General features: G+C 38.4%; 1 protein-coding gene and 1 non-coding gene across 5 annotated transcripts in view; both read right to left on the reverse strand.

The window, feature by feature from the left end:
- Nucleotides 1-521: 521 nt before the first annotated feature.
- TOX (thymocyte selection associated high mobility group box) overlaps nucleotides 522-18,851 on the reverse strand; it is a 305,464-nt gene continuing 287,134 nt past the window's right edge. For all 4 annotated transcript variants that reach the window (XM_003809058.6, XM_008961194.6, XM_055116574.2 and 1 more), the window contains 3 exons: nucleotides 9,208-9,594; nucleotides 2,021-2,172; nucleotides 522-1,686 (listed from right to left, as the gene is read on the reverse strand). In XM_003809058.6, the coding sequence (XP_003809106.1) occupies nucleotides 1,650-1,686; nucleotides 2,021-2,172; nucleotides 9,208-9,594 (576 nt within the window). In that variant the 3' untranslated portion in view covers nucleotides 522-1,649. The remainder of the gene's footprint in view (nucleotides 1,687-2,020; nucleotides 2,173-9,207; nucleotides 9,595-18,851) is intronic.
- LOC112440808 (U4 spliceosomal RNA) lies at nucleotides 8,282-8,422 on the reverse strand. Its single transcript, XR_003028809.3, has one exon. It is a non-coding gene; the product is annotated as a U4 spliceosomal RNA (small nuclear RNA).

Raw genomic sequence — 18,851 nt, forward strand, 5'->3', positions numbered from 1 at the left:
CAAGCCCTCAGGCAGATTCTCAAGCACTTTTGGTTCCCTAGCAAATCTCTGGTACCTTAAGAATCCTCTTGGAAGACCCAGGAATTCTGGAATGAGTAGTAGCTTGTAGAGGCACAAAAGACAGCAAGAATCTCAATTTCTATCAACAGCTTTCAAATTTGGATGGCTTTCCCTTTTCTTTTGCTATCTGGTTACTCACCTTTCATTTTTAGATGCTTCCCTTTCACTTCTTCCAGCCCCTAGTTCAATTCTTAAATGCTTTCTGGATTTTGTGAAAAGCATGCAGCTTGAGGAAGTTTGGTTTGACTTTTACTTTTTTGCGGGGGGCGGGGGGTGGTGGTTCAGAATTGACTAGAACCAGCTGAGAACCAAGAAGTAACCTTTTTAAGACAGAGGACCTGTCTGTTTGTTTAGTCTTGGAGCTTGTGTGACTTGGAGGGCAATTCTGTTATGTTGTATGAAGAAATAAAGTTCTTAAATATAATAGTTTTTTGTTTGCATCAACCAAAGAAATGCAGAAATAAGGACTGGTTACTTTAATTTGCTGCTAAATGAAAAGCAGGTTTGGCTTTATTCATGTTACTGTAAAAACTAAATAATAAAGTATTCACACCAAGCGTGAATTTTTTTTTTTTTGCCAGCAAAAGTTAAAACATCAAAGAAACCTCTTTCAAATACTAACAAATTTACTTACAAACACCTATATTTATTATTTCATAAATAGGCGCAACAGGTTCCATAAAAAAAGATTAAATACAGACAGAGTATGAAGAAACAATAAGACAGAGCCATATGTAAAAGTTATAATTTAGCTGTTTCCAATCTGTTTCTGCATCTAATAAAATACCAGGTAAGCATTTGGCAGTTTTATACATAAAAGGACTTAAATGACATTTACTAACCATTACACAAAAAGTGATACAAAAAAGCAATTTTTCTGCAGTACAAAATAAATGTGTTTGCGCTTCCCTTAATACTAGTTTCTTTTTGTCTGATCAATGAGACAAAGCCAATTTGTTTTTAAATTAAAATCACTTGGGAATACTTTTTATTTTCAAATATTTTGAAAATATAGAACTATTAGTCAGTTGTTTTAAAAATGAAGTAAAAATATGAATGTTTGCCAATTTAACCCCTATTGTGAAATCAATAAACTGGAATGAGCCAGTTTCAATTACAATTTAGCTACAAAAACATTCACATTTTATACTCTAGGAGAGTGTAACATAGATGCTATTTACAAACTTGCTATGACTGCTACATCAAGCCATTTAAAAAGTCTTTAGTAGTTTCATATAAACACCCATTATGAAAACCAATGGAAAATCCAGGACTTTTATCCGAGACATCTACAGTTGCTAAGGCAGTTACTAGAGCGCAGCACTTCACAGCAAAAAACCAACATAAAATCTGAATGGTCCAAATTTCCTTCAGGGAAGAAGAAAAACAATGTCCATAAAGGATTAAAAAAATAATAAAGAAGCATGACTATTTCTTCCAGAGTGGGTGACCCACAAGCTCAAATGGTCCTAAGTGCTTAGCAACTTGTATTTTCTAATAAAATGGAGAACTGCCTTGACTGTACAAAGCAATCCATGGTGAAAACACTTCCCTGAATTCCTCAGTGGAAAGAAGAGGTGTTCAGATTCTCAAGTAAGGTACAGTGCTTTGTCCCTCTGCATGCCCCTGCAGGAAGAGAAAAAAGACAGTTCCTTGTTACAGGACAACCTGTGCTACAGGTGACAATGGGGGGATGGATGTCTTTGAATTATTTGCTCCAGCTTGAGCTGTTCACTGGGAAACTGCAATTAGTTAACCTACATCTGAAGTGAGAAGTGAGCTAAAGGCATTTATTCTTGGAGGAGCTAGAAGACTGCTTAACAATTTCTGGTGTCTTCTGCCTTCATGAACGTGAAACTATCCCGGATCATGTTTTTGGAAGCAAGAAAACGATCAACTAGGGACGACATGCATGCTATGAGCGCTGTCCACCACCAGGTGGCGATGACCGGCCGCTTACCCACTACTGCAGTAGTCGTTATTCCAGTCCACCGGCTGTGGGGGAGGATTTCTGCACCCCGAACGCACATACTCCATTGCCTGGGTGACAACTTGTGCAGCTGTAGATGTAGGATTGATAATAGTCTGATAGTCGGGTTGAAGAGTAAATCCCTGAAAGGGAAAGCAAGTCCGCAAATAAGGATCAAAATGCATTTTAAGAAGAAAAGCACCTAAATATTTATTCATTCTTTGCAGACACACTAGGCCTCTTGCTTCTGTCTCTGCAAGGGCAAGCCTGTCGGAAGAGCCCAGAAAATTTAAAACAAAGGTAGAAAAGAAATGCCCACAAGTCCATTCTTCTTACCTTTCCTTCATTTAGCCATGTGTCAGAAAACCTTTAATTATACCCTTGAGCAGATAAATTGAATTGAGAAACAATTTCAAATATAGAGGAGCCAACTCAATCAAAACAAAGGGAGAAGAGGGCCTAAACCCCTCAAAGTTTATGTTTTCTATCAAACCTAAGGATACATTAATAGTTAATCCCCAGAATATGCAACAGAATCTTTTTTGAAGGATTCAGGCAGCAGGTGGCTGAGTGTTTTATTAGACTACACCTATTCACATATTGTTCTCAAACCTCTTTTTCTTCATTCAGTCACAAAGGGACCATCTGCTTCTTCTTTTATTTGTATTTCTCTCTCAGCTAAAAAATTTCAACCAAAGCTTTTTAACAGTTGTTGGACTAATACAGGGAAAAGAGATTCAAAACGACTTGCCATTGGAAAACACGGGGAGGGAAAAGTGTACGACAGAGCAAATATTTTTTAATTGAAAAGTCTATTAACTGGCAAACAATAATCAGACTTCAGGAAGATTCTTCTAATACACTGGCATGGTGAAGTGTTGACTTTTAATCCTAGCGAAGCTATTAAAAATTCAAGGACAGAATCTCTGAAGTGCATAGCTATATCTGGTAAACAAAAAGCATTCTATACTAAGATTTATTTTTAGCTTCTCTGGTGAATTCAAGATCAACATAAGCAAGTTTTTCTGGAAATGACCAAAAGGGCAACTTAATTAATCTCATGGTTGTCTCCGAAGCAGATTCCATCCATGATTTTTAACCACTAAGAAATCAAGAGATTAAAAAACAAACCATTCTCTATTTACTTGGAGAAAGCTTTTGAAGCCATAATATTGTTGAATTTTCACTTTTAAAGAACTCAGCAGGATGACAGGAGGATTGATTTTTAACTAGGGATACCTCCTTAGACTTTTATTCATGTTTGAGTGTCCCTCGTGTAAAGACTCGAAGGCACCTATTACCAAATATTCTCATTTCTCATTATTCAGTTTTAGATATTAAGTTTATTTCCTATTCAAATGATAAAGACTTCAAGCCAACATCACCACTGATTCCCACACAAGCTGTGGACAAAGACAAAACTCTGAATGACTGGAGACAAATCACTGAAAAATGGACAATTCAACCAGATTGGTTACTTGATCTCACACAGACTAAAAGAAATTCACAGCTTGTTTACGGAAAATAAGTTTGTCTGTGTAGATGTGACCTGTTCCTCAAGCTGTAAATATCTTCCAAAATATTTCCCTAGTGTCTAGTTCGATGCCAGCATCGAAGGGCAGGAGAAAACTCTTGAGAGGAGCCTTGTCTTGGCTTCCTTTATTCAGCCTCATCACAAGGCTGCTGTAAGCATCTTGAGATCAGAGAGTGTTTCAAATACTTACTGGGTATTCTCAGGGCCTAGCCCATAATAGTGGCTCAATAAATCATGTTTTTCATAAGTAAAGTTTATTGCAGACTGTTTGATGCTACTGTTGGAAAGGTGCAGGGTATATAAATGATTAAATGTCAGGGATTTCCTATCTTTTTGTTGTTGTTAGAGACCGGGTCTTGCTCTGTCACCCAGAATGGAGTGCAGTGGCATGATCATAGCTCACTGCAGCCTCAAACTCCTAGACTAATGCAACCCTTATGCCTTGGCCTTCCAGGTAGCTAGAACTACAGGTGTGTGCCACTATGCCTGGCTAATTTAAATTTATTTATTTATTTATTTATTTATTTATTTATTTATTTATTGTAGAGATGGAGACTTGCAATGTTGCCCAGGCTGATCTTGAACTCTGGGGCTCAAGGGATCCTCTTACCTTGGTCTCCCAAAGTGCTGGGATTATGGGCATGAGCCATTGTAGCCAGCTGCTATTTTTTTAGTGTAAAGTTCTCCATATTGGATTTTTGTTTTGTTTTTGAGACAGGCTCTTGCTCTGTCACCCAGGCTGGAGTGCAATGGCACCATCTCGGCTCACTGCAGTCTCGACCTCCTGGGCTCAAGCGATCCTTCCACCTCAACCTCCCAAGTAGCTGGGACAACAGGTGCTGCCATTATGCCTTGCTAAATTTTTTTTGGTGTGCGTGTATGTGTTGTAGAGACATAGTTTCGACATATTTCCCAGGCTCATTTCCAATTCCTGGGTTAAAGCGATCCTCCCACCGTGGCCTCCCAAAGTGCTGGGATTACACGAGTGAGCTACCATGCTTGGTCTCCATATTGGAGTTTTACACAGTTGACAAAATGTAACCTAAAAGGAAAAAAGTCTCAAAAAAGAAGTAGTCGAGAATATATTGACTTAGTTGACGGCGTGGAAACATATGAAAAAGCAAAACACAAGCACAAACAAATAAACCCAGCAACCACACGAGAACACCCACCCCCTTTCGCTGCCCCTCCCCACACAAAGACCACAGAAACCGCCATTTTTCCCCCCATCCAATGAAAATAGTTCTCGGGTTGTAAGAAAACATTATTAGTTTAAGATTAAATGAGTGACTTCAGTTTACAAAACCAAAATTATGTGTTAGCTACAAAGTTCAAAGATTTAAACTTCAGCTAACTTCAATGTCTATTTTAAGATCACTAATATCAAAACAAGGACCGAGAAACATACAAGCAAAGCCTGAAGTAATATTATTTCACATTATTTTACTTTCTTTCAATTTAGAAAATGACACATTCCTCTGAACACTATAAAAAGAGATGCTGAGGTCAAATGTAGCACTCAGTAAATATTGATTATTGGTGTAAATATGAAACAACATGATGACACACATTTTTTGAAAAAATGTTTGCTTAGTAGTCTAATTAAACAAGACTGAATATTTTGCATTTTAATACTCAGGAGAAAAATCACCAACTGTTTTGTAGCATGCCTGGAATTTTAAATTTCATTTTCTGGTGCCAGATTGAAATAAAAATAGGAAACATGATAAAGATTAATTTGATGTCAGAAGGGACATTTGCTCTTTAATTAGATTTCTGCAGCCCTCGCAGTTTTGTTGTGCCACCAGAGCAAGTCCGAAAAAGCCTGCAGCACAACCAAACAGTGATCCTCATATCCACACTTTACTGGGAACTAATTTCATTTCCTGCCTGTCTGGAGAGGTATTTTCAACAGGCATCAATGTTTTTGTCTTCACAACTGATTTATTCATCAATCTCAATGTGATTTTTTTTAAACCTTTAAATTACACCCAAATCCTAAAGCAGCTGTTTATTACACAAGGAAATTGAAAATCTGTCTGTGTGATATCAAAGATTTTTTCTTAAGGTTATAAAGGAAGTTGACAGATATTAATGATTTTTTTCTCTTGACCTCATTCGACAATCTCCTGAGCAGAAGAAAAGGAAGAAAACTGGACAAAAAAAGCAGGTCCACGGTTTCAGTGTATAAAACACTCTAGAAAAAAATGAAACTATTATTCCTGGTGGACTACACAATCATTTTTGTAGGATACATTCATTTTCAAAAGGATAATAAAATAGCTAAAGTAATATTGGAATATGAGACACTATTTTAAAAATACAGTTGCTGTTAACTTTCTTCTCTCTCTGTCTCTCTTTCTCTCTCTCTGTCTGGTGTTTGGATATGTCCACATGGCTCCCACATGAGGAAGCAAACATCTTCAGCATAAAGGTGTTTTGAATGATGAATCAGGTCAGATTTTATCCACAACTCAGGTCTGCATCTACAGGCTGAAGACTAACTGATGACTCGGATGTGGGCCCCAACAGACTGTGGCGGTGGCAATAAATGAAGTGATAACGTGGAGGGGTGGTGGACTCCCTTTTTGATCCTGATTTTAGGATTATCAGTTCTCTGGGGATACCGGTCCCCTTCACCTGCAGGATCCCACTCCAATTCCCTGCCCTTGACTCTGACCTTGCCCCTACCTCTCTCTTTATTCCCCTCCTTTCCACTGGCCTCCTTCCGATCTCCTGGACAGGCCATGCTCCTCCCCAGATTGGCTTTCCCAGCTAGAGTCCCCTTTCCTGGCTGCTGCTGTCTGTGGGAACGTCCTCCACACCCTTCCCACTTTCCAGTATTTAAAGCGTGCTTCCTCTTCTCATCCTTCAGGTCACTGTGCCAGCCCTTGAGAAGGGCCTTCCTTGTCCATCCTAGCTAAAGGCTCTGTCCTTCCTGCATGCACCCTGAAAGTCTGGAATTCTGTCTTCCAGTTTTATTTTTTTCAGGGGACCTTCGTTATTTGTTTATCATATCACCACTGCCATCCCTCCCCTGCCAACTCCACGGGGCAGGGGTCTCATGACTTGTTCTCACTCATCACTCAATTTCCAGAGCCTAGATAGTGCCTACCACATGTTAGGGGTTCAATTAAAATTTTTCGAATCAATTACATTTTTAAAAACTTCCAAGGAATTGAAATTGAAATTCTACTACCTGATCTTTAAATCCTTCTAACAGTGAAACACTTTTACTGCTCATTTGTTTGTTTATTTGTTCACTACTCAACAATTATTTTGACTACTTACCATGATCAAGGCATTGTTAAAAGAGTTCTTAGTCAATGTAGTCTTTGGAGCGATTTACTCTCCATTTTGGGCTTATGCCATTTGGGTAAATTGTAATCAGGTCTTCCCATCTCAGCAAGCATACTTTTTGGGATACACTAACAGAACTGACTTAAAGGATGATGAATAACTTGTCCAATGTAATCTGTTCTATTTTTTCTTATACAGTTAAGATTCTATATGGAAAGACAAATCTCTTGGATTTTTACATGTGGTCTTATGTAAATCTGAAATATTTGAAAACTATTCAGGATCATGGCCACATCATCCAAGGTGTTTATGTTAGCATAAATAGAAAAAGTAATCATCTCTGATTGATAAATCAGAAAAAAAGATCTCTGCACACAGCTCCAGCCCGCAGCATGGTGAGGAAACTGAACTTTTGGTTTTTTTCCTTCAGGAAGAAACAGCCCCCAACTATAGCACTGTAAGCAAAACATGGGTCCTTAGCTACGCAGCACCCTCAAACAGGGGTCAATTACCCAACCAAGGGTGGCATCCTCCAAACCATTAATTCTTCATACAAACACTACTGGTTCATTAAGATGCATGGATACCCAAGTATGTGCCTTTAATTGAAGTTGATGTCTGATGGGAAGAGTGGGAATTTGACCCTCAGAATATAACTTGGTCATATGCCTCTTAAGACAAGGCAGGGTGGTGGGAAGTGGCTTTCTACGTACTCTTCTTCCCCAGTGAATCAACAACTGTCTGTTGGATGCAGATAAGAAAATCATCATAGCTTTAACAGTATCTTTGGCTTAGGGACCAAGAAAGACTTCAGTAAGAAGATAAATCCCTTTGTTCTTCATAACGACTTTGATTTGAGAAGTAACCAGAATTTAAAGATCCTTTGAATTCTTAGGAGATACAGGTTTTCTCATATGACGCAGCAAGCCTAGCATTTTAGAATCCAGCCTCTGAGTTTTGAACAGACCTGGGTTTGAATTCCAGCTCTGACCTTATGAGCACATGACTTAACTCTGCCAAGCCTCAGTGTCTTCCTCTAAATGAAGATAATGCTCATACCCACACTATAAGTTTTCTGAGAATTAAAGAAGAGGTGGTGTATTAAAAGCATTGGGCTTGTTACTGTGAGCTCTCAAAAATCCTGTCAATAATAATAGTAGTAATAATAATAATGAATTGGGGACTATGTATATTTGATTTCTTTTTCTGCCTCTCCTTCCGCTTCATCTAGATCCCAGTCCAACTAAAGATTCAAATTCCACAGAGAGGTAGACATCAATTCTATAGGAAATCTGTGTTTGCCTTATATCCTTATAGCTTGGAGAACAATAGAGTAATTGGAGTATATAAGTGATACCTGCATTTAATGTGATTTGTAGTTTTTACTTTTATTTATTTTTTAAAAAAATTATATTCAGTCTCCATAGAGACTATAAAAGATTGCCAGTGTCAATTATACTGCAAGTTGTCATGGCAGGGTAGTGGGAGAAGCTTTCAACTGGCAATAATCACATCTCAGATAAACTTTATTGGCTATGATACTGCCACTGCGCAAAGCTGCTTTTATTTTTTAAAATAAAATTTAAAAAATAGTTTTAGGATTTCAGGATGCCTTCTGTTCAGTTTAGTTTATATTGTTTGAGCCTAATTTTCAAATTTTAAAATAACACCAAAATCCAAAAGCAATATTTGATTTCAAAGAAAAGTTAAGCTAAAATTGCACACAAATGGTTTCAATAATCAGGGAGTGGGTAGGGAGGCTTCCAAACAGCCTGTGTTTTTCAATTTATGCAGAAGCCAGATATCCATTTTTAAATAAAACTCTGGTTAAAATGTTCAGTTCTTAGGACTTTCAGGGTTCCACCAGATTTGGTGTTGGACCTGATTTCATTTTTCAGCGTTTATTGGACTCAAGAGGCATACCAGTCAAGACTTTCTCATCTCCAAACAATATTTTTTAAAAAGTTGTAGAATTCTCTATTCCAAAGAGATTCGGCAGCACTTGGTATCTTAAAATAACAAATTTACTTTACTCAAGAAACAGAAAACAAGAAGAATGATTAGAAACATGAAGCAAAATGGATATCATGGGAAAGAAACCAGTGATTATGAAAAGAAGTGACTGTCAATTGTGATGGCATAATGCCACACGAATTCACCACTTGTAAATTACATTTTACAGAAAGCAGATATTTGTTGAATATCTTTAGTGCTCTCTTGACTTAAATAGAAGGATAGAAAACACATATCCCCAATCCTGTCCTGGATAAACAGCTCCCCCCACCTCCACCACCACACTTCAGAATAGGGGTGCACACTCTAAGTCCAGAGCCATTGCACTTACTTGCTGCATGGTGGGTGAGTGTAAGGCAGACTGGACCTGCATGGGGAGCTGGTTCCCAAGGGGCTGCTGCATGGTGAGCGGCTGGTGCTGCTGCATGTTGAGATGCTGGTGAAGAGGCGGGCTGATCTGGAGGGGAGGAGGAGGGGACACAGCCATGTTTGCTATAGAGACAGTCACTGGCATTTGGTTATTCGGCTTGGGGGCTATGTTCCTGGGGAGACTAGGATGCATGGCAGTTAGGTGAGGATTCATTCCCGGTTGTTGGTGATAGTGGGAACTTAGGTACAGGGCCGAGTGGGCCTGGCTGGGCCCATGGAACACCGACGGCTTCGAATTGATCAGCTGAGGAGGTTGAGATGTCTTCACGTCAACAGGTTCACTGTAGCTCTGTTGAGGAAATAAATGAGCAGAGTTGGGAGGCTGATACATGAGTGTTGATTCGAGGTATGACGCTTTGTGAGTTTATTAAAGCACCTTCCCTGGAATCCATACCCATGACTATCCCGGACTCTCTGATCTAAGAATTTCTTCACCATTATTTGTAATGTGATTTATAGAAGACAGCTTCTATCCCTTTTAGGAAATTGAAAACAATCTGCAATGACATTTTGTTCCTTTGCCTAAATGTTTTTAACTCGGTGACTTTTCTCATTATCCAAACAAGGGTGACAAGATGGGTTTGTGGAGGGGGGGGATGGGAGAAGGCAGATGCCGTGAATGCCCAAATGGGAAACACACGTGAAGATTACTTTCAAAGCAAATCAGTTCTGGAGTTCTTCTATAGATTATAGGTTTAGTTTTTAATTTTTCCTTTTTTATATTCTCAAAGAGACTTGGCCTAGATATTTGCACAAAGAAAACAAAGCTGGTTGATGGAAATGGATATGGGAGAACAGAGTTCTAAAATACCTTTCTGAAGTCATATAAAACTACATTAATATACTCTTCAAAGTAACTGCAGAACTTATCCTGAGTTTTAAAATGAAGTTGGTGATGAATTGTCCTCCATAATGAAGTAGATAAAAATAATCTCTCTTAGAAATTTTAGACTCCATCATAAATTAATATAATTTTGCCCTAATTTTTTCCGCACCTTCATATGATCATTTCCTAATAATATTTTAATTGATTTTAAAACTGAACATTTCAGTAAAGGCTGAAAAGAATCAAGAATTAACCCTGTGGCAATTCCTCATGGGCCTGAACCTACCTCCTACATTTCCTGAGAGGAAGAGACTGATAAAACAACCAAAGGTAGCAGGTAGAACCAACTGGAAGGAAAAAAGTGATAAAATGGATTGGAGAAAAAAAATCACTTTGTCAAAACAAGGTCTTGAGGACGCATATGTGCTTTTACTCTGCAATCTCAATGTCATGCTTATTCAGCTTTCAAGTCAAAGTGAGTTTCTTACTACTTTCCACACTGCAGGGAGAACTGTGCCATGAGGGCTCTCGGGGTCCTTCTGCTCAATGCACCACCGGGCAACCCACTGACAGGCCCTTAGAGAAACGGGTTCATCACGCAAGACAGCGTGAAACTCAAGCCGGGTAGCTTCATTATCACCAGGCAGCTTACATTATGGTTAGCAACACAACTCATTTGTCTTCAATAATGCAGTCAAGTTTCATGAAAACCACAGTAAGAATGATGCTGCATATGTCTGCTGACTCCTGGGGGGACGGGGACAGGCTGGGGTGGGTGGACGATCAGCCCCCACGTTCTGTCATTATAGAAAGGACACATCTGACACCTGTAAAAGTATGCCAAACCATGGAAACCTGGGGTCCTGTGAGACTCTGAATACTCCACGCACAGTATAAAGTAAGGTGTACTGAAATAATTCCAGCCCCTTTGGAGAGTCCTCTCATTCTGACATTTTCCCCTGTGTCACACTGTTGATGCAGCTTTCTGAAATAGGAACAAACATTTAGACTCCCTGTCTTCAGTATTAACATTAAAAACATCAAAAACTGTTCATGAAAAAATTTTAAGGGGAGGTTTTAGATCAAAGAAGCTTTATTAAATGTAGCTCCTAAAAGGTGCTTTTCATTAAAAAAAAAAAAACAAGTTTTAAGTAGATTTTTTTTGGCTTCCATTTAAAAATTCTTATTGTTGATGTGCAAAATAGTTAACAATTCAAGGAAAAGGTCAAATGGGTTAATCAAGCCTGTGTAAACAGTGACTACTTCCACATCAGAATAACATGTACTGCAATTCATATGCCTCAAAAATTATTCCGTATATGCCAGAAAGATTATGTGTTAATTCTGTGTGTTTAAGTAATCTGGAAAAGTGTTCGGTATGTTTGAATTCCCTCTTTTTAGCCTATTGCAGAAGGGCTAGTTTCATATTTAGTCACAGACTGTGTTGACTTCATACCAGAAAGAAATCATATTTATAAAAATGGATACATATTGGTGCATCTTTATTTTTTGCTTTATAGGTGTTGTTTTTAATTTAAAAATAATACAAGTCACTCACATTCTTGTATGATCAAAAGTAGAAAATATGTGTAACTGTAAAAATGTTTTCATTTTTAATTTCTATATATAACTTATTACTAGATAATGAGGTAAGTTTTGGCTAAAGAAATAAAAATATCGAATTCAAAATAAACAATGAATTTAATTTTCCTGAATTCTACTATTTAAATAATTGTATGTGGTCCATCATATAGAGAGATGATAGATAAGCAGAGGTAGAGATGGAATAGATGTACAGATTTACAGAAGTGAACAGATAGCAACCTAATTTGAGATACTTTATTACCAACCTTGTAAAGCTCTCTTTTTTCATGGATAATTAAACACAAAACATTTTCTCTAGCCACTTATTTGTCATTTATGTCCTCCATATCAAAGCACACAAAGACCAGTCCCCCTCAACCTACTTTGAAAGAGTAGTAACTTTTAATCACTAGAATAACTATTGGCAAACTCAAAGTAAATAGAGTTCCAAAGATAATGATTCAGACAACACTTGAAACATAATTTTTAACATAGAGGGAGGGAGAATTTGGGGAAGTTATATATATTTTCCCTTTATTTTCTAATCATTGACTGTGACAACAGAAATAACGTATCCAGCCTTGTGCCTGAACGTGGCAGGTGCTCCAATATAAGTTATTTTCCTGTAGTCTCTTTTCACAAAGATGTCCTGATTCCTCCGAAAGGGCATCTTTTTTTGATGGTAGGGACTTGAATTTCTGTAGCCCACGCATCTACCATAGTGCAAAATACATAAAAACACAATTATGTTTTCTAAGGAGTGAATGACTATTCTTGAGCAATCCTCCAGGCAGCCACCATTGCCCTTGCTGACTTGCCCTCTTGACCAGACACACCGTTCCTCTTCCCATGGAGTGAGGAAGGATCTGAAGGCTGGGAAAAGCCACAGAGTATTAGATTGACCTTCCTCATGCTCTTCTCTGCTCTCGGCAGGAGCCAAACCCTTCCTGAAGTGATGAGAAATTACAGCTTTCCGCTCTGTCCTTTGGTTAGATACACTGCCCTTTATGCCTCACTGGTCTTGGGGGAATGGCAGTAGCAGGGCAGCTAGCAGGGCAGCTAGTTCAGTCTCACCCATACTTTGGGAATTTGTGTCTTTATGTAATGGTCCACTCATTTAGATGAGGAAAAACCTGCTTCTGGCTTCGCTTTTCATTAATTATTAAGCAGTCTAGTACAATAGACCATCTATTAATTACAGAGTTATTTTATTGTTCTGGAAGATAGGTAGAATAAGTTCATTTTCAGTGGCAAACTGTCATAAATTCATAATGTGATTAAATGAAAATACATAGAAATCATAATGTACTCTTACTGTCATTTTTTCCCAATTTAACTGTGAAAGCAAGGCTACAATTTTGCTGATCAATTACATTGCATATGAAGACTTCTATACCTATCATTCAGAAATTAGAACTATTTTCTCATACATACTAAGTAATTTGCATTTGTTTCCACTTTTAAACACATTAACCACTTTTATTTAGCAATGAGTGTCATGTTGGTCACCTGACAAATGTGTTTCCTAGCTTGTAGACAACTGAAAATCAACCTTTGAATCCCACACTTTCACAGAAGGAATGTGTTCTTGCTGTTAGTTTCTGAGTATGTTCTCTTTCTTATTTGCATTTAGACCACAGATTCTGGAAGATATTTTCTACAAGCCATAAAGTGGGGATCGTGGTCATAGAGACATTTTGAGTATTATCTGTAGGGAGTTCCTTTGACATATGCAAAGTGTATAAAGGATACAACTCTATAAGCCTGAAGATACCTTTTACTAACCAAATTGTTGATTACTGAAGGTAGCTTCAATCCCATTTACTTTGTATAATGAAGATAATACTGCATAGTGTATAAATTTCCCCATTCTGGGATGATATGTGCTATAAAAATGAAAGATTGACAAAGCTATTGTTATTTAAAATAGCAAAGTATAAATACAATGCATAAAAATCAGTGGAAGGAACAATATAAGAGTTGCTGAACCAAATCAAATTAATAGTCCATCTAATTTGATTCTTGTTTTCAGCACTGACCGATACTTAATGCATTGAAAATTAAACAAAATCTATGCACCTACTCAATTGTGCATTGCTCCTTCTGGAAGGAAAATTCTTTCTGCTCCATGCAGGTGATTAACTTATACCCTGAAGCATGAGATTTTATTATCTTTAAATCACGATCTGGGTTTACAGAGCTGCAAATTTTACGTTAACAGTCATACAATGATCCATCCCATTTGCAAATTCAGACTCAATATTTGTCTCCATAGCTCACCATGGCATGGTATCTGTAAGTTTGCCTCATTCTATAAAAAGAAACTGTTTTTTTCAAATCCACTTTCCTTTAATTGAACTAAGCATTGTGCTTCTTTACTATTGACTATGGAAACAGAGAACTTTCTTGACTTAATTCAATATTGTCCTGTTCTGTACGTTAAAAAAAAAAAAGGTTTCCATTTGTCCTTTATAAATTTTAGTACTTCATGAACTATTCCTTAAGGTAGAAACAAAATCTTACATTTGATGTTATGACCTTAAAATCATGAATCTAATTGCCTTTATTTAATAAACCAGAACATAGTTATCCAAATGCCATATCCTTCCAGGTTGGCATTCCTGAGAAGTTGTACACTTATTTCAATAATGCTGCCTTTATTTGGGATATTTGGGAGCTTCCCTACTGGAATTCTCTTCAGAGCCTGTGGGACACTGTTTTACATATCCTCAGACAACTCTTTGTCTTTTGATGGTGAATTTGATTTTTGGAAACAGCTAATAGTCACTTGAAGCCAAGTCTGCGGGTTATATCTGGGTGATGTTTGGGGAAAAGAATGAGGTGTGAAAACAATGTAACAAGATTGATTTTCTAATGTGGCTCATAAACTTTTCCTGACTACAGTTCTAAAAGAGGAGTTTCAAAAATTTTTTGAACTCTGGGAGCAATAATAAAATGAGTTTGCAGCCTCCCAAGGTGACTACTTTGAATGCAACACTCATTTTGGGAATATAAATTCTGGTCTATGTGGTAAAATGAAACTAGTTCCATTGCTCTATAGTTATACATTGTTTTCAGCATAATAATTTAGATCCATGTCTAGGAATTCCCGAGTCTATGGAAAAACTATATTTCCTTAAGCTTTATTTAGCAGTCCAACCCCATATGACCTTCAATAGCGTGTAAAATTGCTTAAGATGGGAAGGCCAAGCCTCCATAATAGCATATATCCTTGGACCTCTTTGCAGGGTTCATAAAGATCATTTCAATTAAGAAAACTATAGATGAATGCATTTTTGTTTATATCTAGATCATATCTTTATAAAGAAATGCATCTATGATGCAAAATTTTCCTTTTTTAATGTCACTTTTAAAATTTCCTTATATCAAAGTAGCCTTTGATATAAAGACAAATTGAAAATATCATCCAGCTAAATTTTCAATGATATGCAAATCTTTCCCCCCTCCTTTGTATACCTACTAATACTAAAAATAAAATTAATAATAATACTCATAGTTTATATTTATTAAGTGCTTCCTATGTTCAGGATGCTGAGTCATGCTGTTTATTTTTTAAATTTTTGAATTTTAAAAATTTTAATTGTATTGTGATAAGAACACTTAACATGAGATCTACCATCTTCACAAATTTTCAAGTGTACAATCCAGTATTGTTGACTCTAGGTCCAATGTTGTACAGTAGATCTCCAGAGCTAATTCATCTGGTTTGAGGAATGCTTTCTGCCTGTTGATTATTGACTCTCTATTTCCCCCTCCCCCAGCCCTGGCAACCACCATGCCACTCTTTGAGTCTATGAAATTGACTATTCTAGATACCTCCTATAAGTGGAATCATGCAGTACATGTCTTTCTGTGACTGACTTATTTAATTTAGCATAATGTCCTCAAGTGAACCATGTAATTTATATAGATTTGCTTATTTTATCCTCATGGAAACCCTAAGATGTAGGTCCTATTATCTTCTCTGTTTAACATTTGAGTAAATGGAGACTTAGAACATACAAGGAACTGCATGAAGATATGCAGTTAGGAAGTGGGAAACCTGGGATTCGAATTCAGATCCACCCGCCCCAGAGACTACAGACTCCTCAGTCTGAGGACTCTCCCAGTACGATAGAGGTGGCAGTTTTAGATGTCCTAGAACAGGCTTCCTGTGATTCCATATGAAAGCGCAGAGGTTGAAGTTGCCTTAGAGGCCTCCAATCCTTATTTATAACATTTGCTTCTGCTTTTAAGTTTCTCTATGGAAAGAAGTTGTTTATTTTAACAATTCAAGAGTTTAGCAATGTCCCCTGTTCAGATTAAATTAATCTAATTTGAAATGGAACCTATTTTCTTATTCTGTAGTCAGAGAAAATTAAGCATGAATAATCACCACCCTATGTTTAATGCCAATGTGGACTTAAACACCTTTGAGTCTTTGTTTTCTGGGTTTCATAATCTTGAATCCTCTCTTTTTCTGCTACTACCTTCTAACTTTCGGCCTTCCAGCCAATTTTATGACCTTTTCCAACTTCCCCCTTTAAATGACAGAGCCTAAAATTGAACAAGGTATTCTGGAGTCTGACCAGCACTGTGTTTGCAGCATCCTATGTCCTAGAGATGTATCCTGCAATTCTGATATGCTTGTACAGCAGGAGTGACCAGAGCCGGGCAGTTTTGTCCCTGGCTCCACACAACCAGCTGAGGTACCCACCCAGCTGGAATAGCATGGCACAAAGCAGTGTTTTCCAAACATTCTGCCGGCCCAGATTCCTCTGAAGGTCTCAGCCTCTGTTGGTAGTGGGGGTAGCAGAGTGGGCAGTCGGCTGGACTCCACCCTCAATTAAGTGAGGGCAGCTTTACTCTTAGCTGTTTCCTATGTAAGAGCTGGCATGGAATTTTATGGGAGGTTGTTACCTCGATAAAATGAGGTGCCAGTTTGAAAGATTAAAAACATTTGAGAATCACTGAGGGTAGAGAAAAGCCTAAAGCTCTGCAACAAGACAGTGGGCAGTTTGAGTCCTACTCTGCCACAGCCACTGTGGGCAAGCCATTTACTCTCTCTGCCTAGAGACTGTCTAGAAAATGGGGCTAATTCCTACTGTGCAGGTTTGCTGTGATGGGAAATAGGAACACATGTAAAATGCCTACCACAGTGTAAGGCACACAGAAGCTACTCTGTAGGCGGATGCCATGTATATTTTTGTTACTATTGGAAACAATTCAATATCCTGGTAAGAATGGGCCAGGATTTCCATTGGAAGTTACAAAAGCGAGAATATTTGTTTCCTAGGATTAAGCGTTTTATTTTTGGCAGAGTTCAATGTTATTCTAGCTTGGAGTCATGTTAATTAATCTGCTGGATTAGATGGTATATAGCACTTTTTTATTTTTTATTATTTTTCTGAGACGGAGTATTACTCTGTCGCCCAGGATGGAGGGCAGGTGGTACAATCTTGGCTCACTGCAACCTCTACCTCACGGGTTCAAGTGATTCTCCTGCCTCAGCCTCCTGAACATCTGGGATTACAGGCACTCACTACTATGCTCAGCTAATTTTTGTAATTTTAGTGGAGACGGGGTTTCACCATATTGTCCAGGCTGGTCTTGAACTCCTGACCTCAAGTGATCTGCCTGCCTCAGCCTCCCAAAGTGCTGGGATTACACGCATGAGCCACCATGCCTGGCTGGTATATAGTATTTTTAAATGGAAGAAGTAATCACTGAAGCATTGTCAATCTGTGACTCAATTTCACAGGTAGAGTCAAAGGTCATTGATTGCTCTTATTTTTGATTATGTTCTGTAAGAAGCAGCTAATTTTAAAGGATCACTTCAGGCCTTTCAAGTATCATGAAACAGTCCACTTGGATCTGCTATATACATGTTTGTCTCTCAGCAGCCAGCCCGGTGTCCGACATAGAACAAGTGTCCTGCAGCCCTGCTCTGGATGCAGAGTATGGCCTAGGGGCGAAGAGGGAAGAAGGAGCAGACTGTGACTATGACGTGGCCACAAATTAGTGAAAGGATCTATTGGCCTAGGAATGCAAAGTCATATTTGGGGAAATGAATGCCTTGCCTAGAAAATAGGTACTAAAATATATAGCTCTGGATGAGTAAGTCAAAGTAGCTGGGAAGAATTTAGGAAAATGGACAAGGTGCTCTGGCTAACACAGCTTTTCATGAACAAAAATGACCTTATCAGAGAGAATGTCAATGCTGTGCCATGACTCTGAGGCACTGGGTATTTTAGGAGTGCGGGAGAGCACATTGAGAGGACTCATGAGCAGCATGGCCCAGCAGAAGACTGAGGGCAGTGCAGGTCAATGTCAGCCTTGGCCAGTGGCTACCTGCAGGTGTCTTTCCTCTTCAGTGAAATGTTGATAATCAAGCCTACTTCAAGGGATAAGGCCTGAGGATTAAGGGAACTATGCACGTCAGATGATCCTTTAAAAACGTAAGTCCCATCAGGGTATCTGTCCCTTACCAGAACCCATTCTGTGGCTTCCCTTTGTACTGAGAATGAACCCAGTGCCTTTCAAATGTCCTGCAAGTCCTTCAGGATTGGGCTCCTGCCCATCTTTCCAACTTCAGCTCAAACCACACTCTCTCCATTCACTCAGCTCTGGCCACACAGACCTTTTCAATTCAAGGAAACATTTTGCCACCCTGAGTCTCTACACTTGTTGTAGCACTGCCTGGCCAGCTCTTTCCTCTGGCTCTCTGGTTCTACAAGCTCCTGTCTTCCTTCAACCCCCAGATCCAATGTCACCTCTTTAAAGAGGTCTTTGCAGATCACCTAAGCAGACCTCTTGCTTTATCTCCTCCAGAATACTTGGATTCTCAAATCTCAATCATTTATTAGTTTATGTTTTCACTAACGATTTCCCTTGACGAAAGAGAAAGTTCTTCAAGTCTAAGGAAAGGATTTGCCTGTTCTCCACAGCATTCTCTGAGCCTGGCATAGTGCTTGGCACAGAGCACAAGCCCAGGAAGGTTGGTCAAACGAATATACAAATGGGGGGTGGGGAAAAAATAGAGCTTGGTTGGCACATGGTGGTTCCTGGGAGTTGCAATTATGGAATATATCATGTAGCATTTTCTGTTTGCCCCTTTAAATCTTTTAGAATAGGGA

Source organism: Pan paniscus, chromosome 7 (assembly GCF_029289425.2).
Source record: "Pan paniscus chromosome 7, NHGRI_mPanPan1-v2.0_pri, whole genome shotgun sequence".
Lineage (NCBI taxonomy): Eukaryota > Metazoa > Chordata > Mammalia > Primates > Hominidae > Pan > Pan paniscus.